At 34.8% G+C, this 7701-nt stretch overlaps 1 protein-coding gene across 1 annotated transcript; it reads left to right on the top strand.

Annotated features, from left to right (window-relative positions):
• Positions 1-455: 455 nt before the first annotated feature.
• LOC124388454 (hyaluronan-binding protein 2-like) lies at positions 456-6402 on the top strand. The gene is made up of 13 exons (XM_046853068.1): positions 456-598; positions 889-925; positions 1014-1124; positions 1961-2071; positions 2153-2269; positions 2463-2579; positions 2676-2871; positions 3960-4054; positions 4139-4391; positions 4571-4713; positions 4933-5073; positions 5156-5301; positions 5847-6402. Exons 1-13 carry the CDS (start codon positions 530-532, stop codon positions 6006-6008), a joined length of 1698 nt encoding a protein of 565 aa, XP_046709024.1. The 5' UTR covers positions 456-529; the 3' UTR covers positions 6009-6402.
• Positions 6403-7701: the final 1299 nt, after the last annotated feature.

Genomic DNA, 7701 nt, shown 5'->3' with positions numbered 1-7701 from the left:
GGATATGTTTATTATTATCTTATTATAATAAGACACAGACCCTCTTTAATCACTAAGCTTCATTTTTTTGACCAACGTTTTATTAATGATATTGAGGGTTCTATAGCATCTAATGTAAAAAGCAAATATTAGTTAAAACAGCTGTAGTCCTGACTGTTGACCTACAAGAGAGAAGTCTCTCATAGCACATATTATATTGATTTCCAAAAATTATCGGGTAAACTCACAAGGGGAACAATATAAGAAAATACCCATGTCTAAATGTACACCTGATTTATATTATCTATATACAAGTACAAGTGTACATTAAAGACTACAATCATACTAAAAAGAGTGTGTGATGGTAAAGGGGCACAAGGTTGGACATGAATCCATGAAAAAATCAATGCATTAAGCTAATGTTTACCAGGTGGGGAGGAGAGACCTGTATGCATGATTCCTCCATCCAGGAGTCTGAATGATTTTTGCCTACTGTTTCATGACTGTGGTGAACTCTCTCCTGTAATCCGGTGACAGTGCTGGCAGTGCCATGCTTCGAATATTGTTGCTAATGCTGAGCCTGCAAACCCTTACCCAGGCAGCAGCAGAAGAAAGTGAGGTACGTAGCAAATATTAAAACACTTTCCTAAAATGTAAGTGTACATTAAACAGATGTTAATAAAGAATGAAGAAAACTAATTCTGAGAATTGACTAAGGGATTGCTAACTAATGTATATAAAGGACACTTACAGCTATATCACACACTGACCCACACCACTCACTATACGATATTGGGTTTAGTCTTTTGGTATTTCTTTGGATCAGCCAAAATTATTCACACATAAATTGAATATGAATTAATGAATAAAGAAGAAACTGTTGAATATTGAAATTATGTATTCTTTCAGGGACATGTATTGAAGATTGTAGATGTTATAGCTGAAGGTGAGGTTTATTATTAATTTATTTTATATCTAATTCCATTGTCCTTATGTACCTTTCTTACCTAAACCTTTTTTGGAAATTGTTTTAGATCCAACACCAGCAGCTAATGATACATTAGATGACTACTATGAAGAAACTTCTACTAATAATCAAACTGATAACAATTCCGAATGGTTGTATCAATTCATTGAAGAGACAGGTAACAAATATGCAGGATCTTATTGTGCCATTTGTAACGACAATTCAGACAAATCAGAAAAGGTAGGTACAGTTTGTGAATGGAAAACTCGTAATGAACAATAACAAAGACGATTTTCTTGTTAAAAATATACTTCTGATGAGAATTTAATAATGAGTTTATTACTTTCACAAAAGCCCTTAAAGTGATTCAAAAGAAACATGCAATGAATCTTTTGTCCTTTATAGAAAAGTATAATTTATCGAATAAACCATAGCCCTATTTATTTCTATATTATTTTTAATTTATTATTATTATAATTATAATAATAATAATTATTATTAATTGTATTTATTTATCTATTTTTTCCTCTTTGCCCTAAATTTATCTGTATATATTTGTATTTTCATGCACCTGTTCTGTGTATTGTAATGTTATTACACGATGTTTGTATATGGCTAATTGCTTAATAAAAATATATATATAACAAAAAAGGCTGTTGTATTTCCTGTATATCTTGAATGACAGGTGTCTTGTCCAATGATCAGTAAGTGTTCCATTCACAAACTGTACTTACCTTTTCCGGTTTGTCTGAATTGTCGTTGTGTTTTCAGATATGTTAATGTGTTTGCGGATTTGTTATTTTGTTTTTGGATTTGTTATTTTGCGTTTGCATTTGTTATTTTGTTTTCGGGTTTGTTAGTGTTTTCCAATTTGTTAATTTGTTTTCTGAATTGTTAATGTGTTTTGCACTTCTCGGCTACCGTATGATGCACTGCAAAACACTTATTTATTAAGATATATAGAATATAATGGTATTTTATCTCTTTTTCTCCCACCCTCTTGCTGTCATTCAGATGAATGTGATCCAAATCCCTGTTACAACAATGGTGTATGTACAAATGATGGTGAAGGCGATTTCAAATGCGAATGTCCCCTTCCTTTTAAGGGAAAACGCTGTCAAACTGGTTAGAGGCTATTTTCTTACTATTAACATTTTTTATAAGTTCTTGGTGCATTCGTTTATTATGGGTTTCTCTGTTTTTTAGTTATAAATGCGTGTAAGCATGCCAAATGTGGCCGTGGCGAATGTGTTATTATTGACGATAAGCCATTTTTTGAGTGCAAGTGTTTTGCCCCCTTCCAGCCTCCCAACTGCAGGAGACGTAAGTGTGAACAATGTTCCTCAATGACAGGAAACAAGCAGTTTTTATAACAGTGCTTACACAGTTAATTTAATATTTTTTAAATTCACTTTTATTCATTAAAATATTTAACTAAAAAGCTAAATTAATTTTGCTGCTTACAATTGTGTTTATTTTCTGGTTTTGTAAAAGTCTTTATGTTGTTCTGTTTCAGCCTCAGCATGTAATCCTAATCCCTGTTTGAATGGTGGAACATGTGTAAAGGGTCGTACAAGGGCTAGTTTCTACTGCAGTTGTCCTGATAACTACAGAGGAAAGTTCTGCCAAGTTGGTAATGTATCATATTATTATTTACATTTCATTGCTCTTAAAATTGATTTACTATATTTTTTATCAATACACTGCTGATTAACAGTATTTGCCTAAGGTCCTGATGATTGCTATGAGGGAGATGGGGCATCCTACAGAGGTTTTGTCAGTGAAACAGAAGATGGACACGATTGTCTGCATTGGAACTCTCACCTCATTGCAGCTGGTATTTCTGAGGATAGTGCTAATACAGAGCAAGAAGAAGAAGAAGAAGAAGAGGAGGATGATGGAGTAGGACAACATAACTATTGCAGGTCAGATATGTGTGTGTGTGTGTGTGTGTGTGTGTGTGTGTGTGTGTGTGTGCGCATGTGCATGTGTGTGTGTGTGTGTGTGTGTGTGTGTGTGTGTGTGTGTGTGTGTGCGCATGTGCATGTGTGTAAATAAGAAAAAAGAAAAAAAAAAAGTAGTAAATCTGATACATTTCCTTCCTAGCATTAATAGGAAGCTATATCTAAACAGAATAATCCATGTATAAACACAAGGAGAAAATCTATATTGTTTGTCAACATACTTGTTGTGATTTAATAATAAAAAATTAAACATGGCACAAGCTATAACATCATGTCATAATTATGGCATTATAAATCAAAACGAAACATAGAAAACTCCAACCCTTACACAAATCATAATGACCAACACTGGCTACATTACAGTAACAAAAACTGCCACTGACAGCTCTACACCAGTTACACCTCTACACAATTATGTAACTTACCTTGAGAAAACCTGCAGGTGATGATAGAAGTTTACATTTACTTTTTTAGAAGTCCTTTCATTCGTTGCAGGATTTAGCTTGTGCATCTTGCAATTCGTGCAGGACCTTACAAAGAGAGTGAGGCTCATTGTTTATCCTTTGGGCAAACTCCAAATGCAATTTTAAATGGCAACTATTTTATAGTTATGGTAGTATTAAATCTATTAAACTTTTCCTTTCCTGGTCAATTTACATTTTAGTTAATGTAGGAATAGATGCCACTTTAATTACAAACAAATTGACTCTATTTAAGTAATTATGTGACTTGTAAAGGAAAATGGCTACACCAGATCTAATTTAGCGGTTTTTAAAGCATGTGAGTTAATCCATATGCAATCACAAAGATTAATTTATTTTATCTAATTTTTAAAAGTCAACCCCCCCCTGCTAATGTACTATTAGATTATACTTATATCTTTTTTAATATAATAGTATGCTGTATTTGGTGTAGATCCATGGCAAAAAAATGTGCACCAGGTTGTAACCTTAAACAATGTGGAAAATTTCTAGTGGATGAGTACATTGTCACTGTAAATGTATATGAATTGGACATTAAATTATATAATTGGACATTCTTTAATAAAGAAACCCAGATGGAGAGAGCCAGCCTTGGTGTTTCATCAGATACAATAACACATTAAGCTGGGACATCTGTAATGTCACACGCTGCCCTGAACCAGGTACACATCCTTTTTTTTCCTTCTGTCCACCCTCTTCTACTAACCACACACCCAGTTATAACAACATTCTTAATTTTCTTATAGATGTAACACCAACTGAAGCAACAAACAATGAATTCACCACATCTGCTCCAGAAGAAGAGTTCTCAGTGTGTGGAAAGCTATGGCCAGGAAGGGTCGCTCCTAGAATCTTTGGTGGAAGGAAAGCGAAACCTGGAACTCATCCCTGGCAAGTTTCTTTGCAGGGGCGCTCCAGACATAGCACCAATGATTTCCATCACTTTTGTGGGGGAATCCTCCTAAACTCATGCTGGGTCCTCACTGCTTCTCACTGTTTGTAAGTGTTGCTTGCAGAAGCTGTGTTGAAGATTGTATCAAGAAAAATTTAAATCCTATATAATTTAAATAGCAATTAATAAATTTACATGAAAGATGGAAATAAATGTGTGTTTGTGTTTGTGTGTGTGTGTGTGTGTGTGTGTGTGTGTGTGTGTGTGTGTGTGTGTGCATTAACAGACACAGCACAGTTGAGATGCAGGTGGTTCTGGGTGGGGTGGACCTGGAAAAGCATGAGGCTGCAGATCAGACTTTGGCAGTGGAAAAATATATAAAGCATCAGAACTACACAGACATTGATGATATCCAGTACAATGACATAGGTCGTCTATCTAATTCATTGCAAAGACACATATTCCAATTTTAATACAAACATAGTATTTTAATATCATTCCATATTTTTATATCAGCATCCTTGAATATGAGCATATAAAATCTTTAAAGATTTTCTTCATGTATCTATTATCTAGTAACAAACCTGGTTATATCACTTCTGAATTAATGAAGAAGCCGTTCATTGTGTTTGTTTTAATAAATATCAGCCCTGCTCAAACTGAAGGCTATGTCTGAAGATGGACATTGTGCCAGAGAGACCAAGTTTGTTAGAGCTGCCTGTTTACCAACTGGGCCCCTTCCTGATGGGATGGAATGCACTATATCAGGCTATGGAGTCACTGAGAAGGGTAAGGCTTTTCTCTCCATCCCCTTACCTCTTATTTGCTTAATTGTGACCTTTATTCGTTTACACTTTCTTTCTACTTTAAGATGAGAGTGGTTCCAGTCAGCTGCTAGACACAAAGGTCCTCCTGATTAACCAGGACCGTTGCAAGGCTCCTAATGTTCTTGGTAATGTGCTGGATGAGGGCATGCTCTGTGCTGGACGAATGCAAGGAGGTGTTGATGCTTGCCAGGTGTGTATTTTATATGAGGATGTGGCTAGACCAGAAAAAAAAAAAATCAGTGTGCATAAAAGTATTGTAGGTGTATGTAAATTAATTGGTTTATATTGTTTAAATTTACTGTATTACTTCCCTTACTTTAAAATTACTATGATTTTATTCTAATAATTACAATGAATTGCAAATGTATCTTTTCATGAACAAGGATTGTTATTCTGAACCTGATCATTGGTTCAAGGATACAATAGCAAAAAAATGAGTGCCATATTGTAATCTCAAGAGGAGTGTTGATGTGCAATAAAGTAGCATATAGAGTAATATTACTGTACAGTAGATCTTTTGCATGTAAAGAAGCATTGGAAGATTGTTTTTCGATCAATAACATTATTTGAATAGTACATACTGCTGTATTAAATTTAATATGTGGGCAGTTTTAGGAATATTGTGTAATACAAAATGAATGCATAGATATTATTATTGTTGTTGTTGTTGTTATTGTTCATGTGTTGTTATTGTTACTAAGAGGTTTTTTTTCATTGCTTTTTTTCTGTTTAAAGGGAGATTCTGGGGGTCCACTCATCTGTAGGCAGAATGGCACAAATTTTATCTATGGTGTAGTGAGCTGGGGTGACGGCTGTGGAAAGAAGAATAAACCTGGTGTTTATGCCCGTGTCACCAAATTTATTGACTGGATCAATGAAAATATGCGTTCTACATAAAGTGGGGATATACTTTGATGTGACACAATGACATATTTTATCCAGCTTTCACAAAACTTATTGTCAAGCAAGTAATGAAATTATTATGTTTAGATTCTCAACATCGGGACTATAAACTCTTCACAAGCCAATAATTCGGATTTCTATTCCCTTACTATACAATGTTGTTGACAAGAATTAAAATGAGAAGTTTTATTCATTAAGACAGCACACTGAAAACTATTTTTAGCAGCTACTATTTAAATGGCTGATATTTATCTCTTTATCAGTATTCAGGTACTCACTAGGGACCATATTTTATATTAAGTGTACACAGTAAGGATTAATATCAGTATTGTGTATCCATTTGAAAAACTCTGTCTTGGATGTATAAAATAAAACTCTGGCAACCTTAGAGGTGTGTTATATAAATGTATTGCAAATGGATGACATGTAGAAATGTTTGTCAATTTAGTGCAAAACTGTTCATATATATATATATATATATATATATATATATATATATATATATATATATATATATATATATATATATATATATTCCATCTTCTTGGTTTCTAAATTATACCATGCATTCTTTTTTATGTTTATCCTGTCCATATGGGATATTCTCAGCAGCAGGAAGTGGTTTTCAAGCGGTATATTATGGTTATGACTAATGCATATACAATGACCAGTAAAAAAGTTATGGGCAAACTTACTTTAATCGTATTTAACATCATGGCTAGAATGCGGTTCAACTAACAGCCAGCTGTGCTTACACAAATCAGTATTTTAATTGATTTCATTTCATTTCATTTTAGCACTATAAAAAGTTATGTACCAGCTGGTTCAGAGCCATTTTTTTCTAACAACCATCACCCTACTGAACTCTAAACTACACTACTAGGAGAAATATTGAAGACTAATGCTTTACTGTTTGATTTTTGTATAATTATAACTGTATATAATTGTAAATTCATAGCCTATTCTTGGTTATCTTCAAACATCTACATGCTTTTACCGGTATGTCATCTGGTCCAACCAACTTTCCACTCTTCATCCTCTTAATCACTGCTCTCACTTCCTCCTTACTAATCCTATCCACTTCCTGCTTCACCATCTCCACACCATCCAACCTTCTCTTTCTCTCATTTTCCTCGTTCATCAGCTGCTCAAAATATTCCCTCCATCTTCTCAACACACTCTCCTCACTAGTCAACACATTTCCATCTCCATCCTTTATTGCTCTAACTTGTAGCACATCCTTCTCAGCTTGGTTCCTCTGCCTTGCCAATCGGTACAAATCCTTTTCTCCTTCCTTAGTGTCCAACCTCTTATACAGCTCCTCATATGCCTTTTCCTTGGCTTTCGCCACATCCCTCTTTACCTGCTGCCGCATCTCCTTGTACTCCTGCCTACTTTTCTCATCACTCTGTCGATCCCACTTCTGTTTTGCCAACCTCTTTCTCCTTATGCTTTCCTGCACTTCCTCATTCCACCACCACGTCTCTTTGTCTTCCTTTCTATTTCCAGATGTCACACCAAGTACCTTTCTAGCTGTCTCCCTTATCACTTCTGCAGTAGTTGCTCAATCATCCCGAACCTCTTCACCACCACCGAGCCCCTGTCTTCCCTCTTCCCTGAACTTCATACTACAGTCTTTCTCCTTCAGTTTTCACAATCTAATTCTTCTTTCGGTCCTCACTCTCCT

This window comes from Silurus meridionalis, chromosome 7 (assembly GCF_014805685.1).
Source record: "Silurus meridionalis isolate SWU-2019-XX chromosome 7, ASM1480568v1, whole genome shotgun sequence".
NCBI classification, from domain to species: Eukaryota; Metazoa; Chordata; class Actinopteri; order Siluriformes; family Siluridae; genus Silurus; species Silurus meridionalis.
Note: the sequence above shows the minus strand (reverse complement) of the source record. Positions and strands in the feature narration are given on the sequence as shown.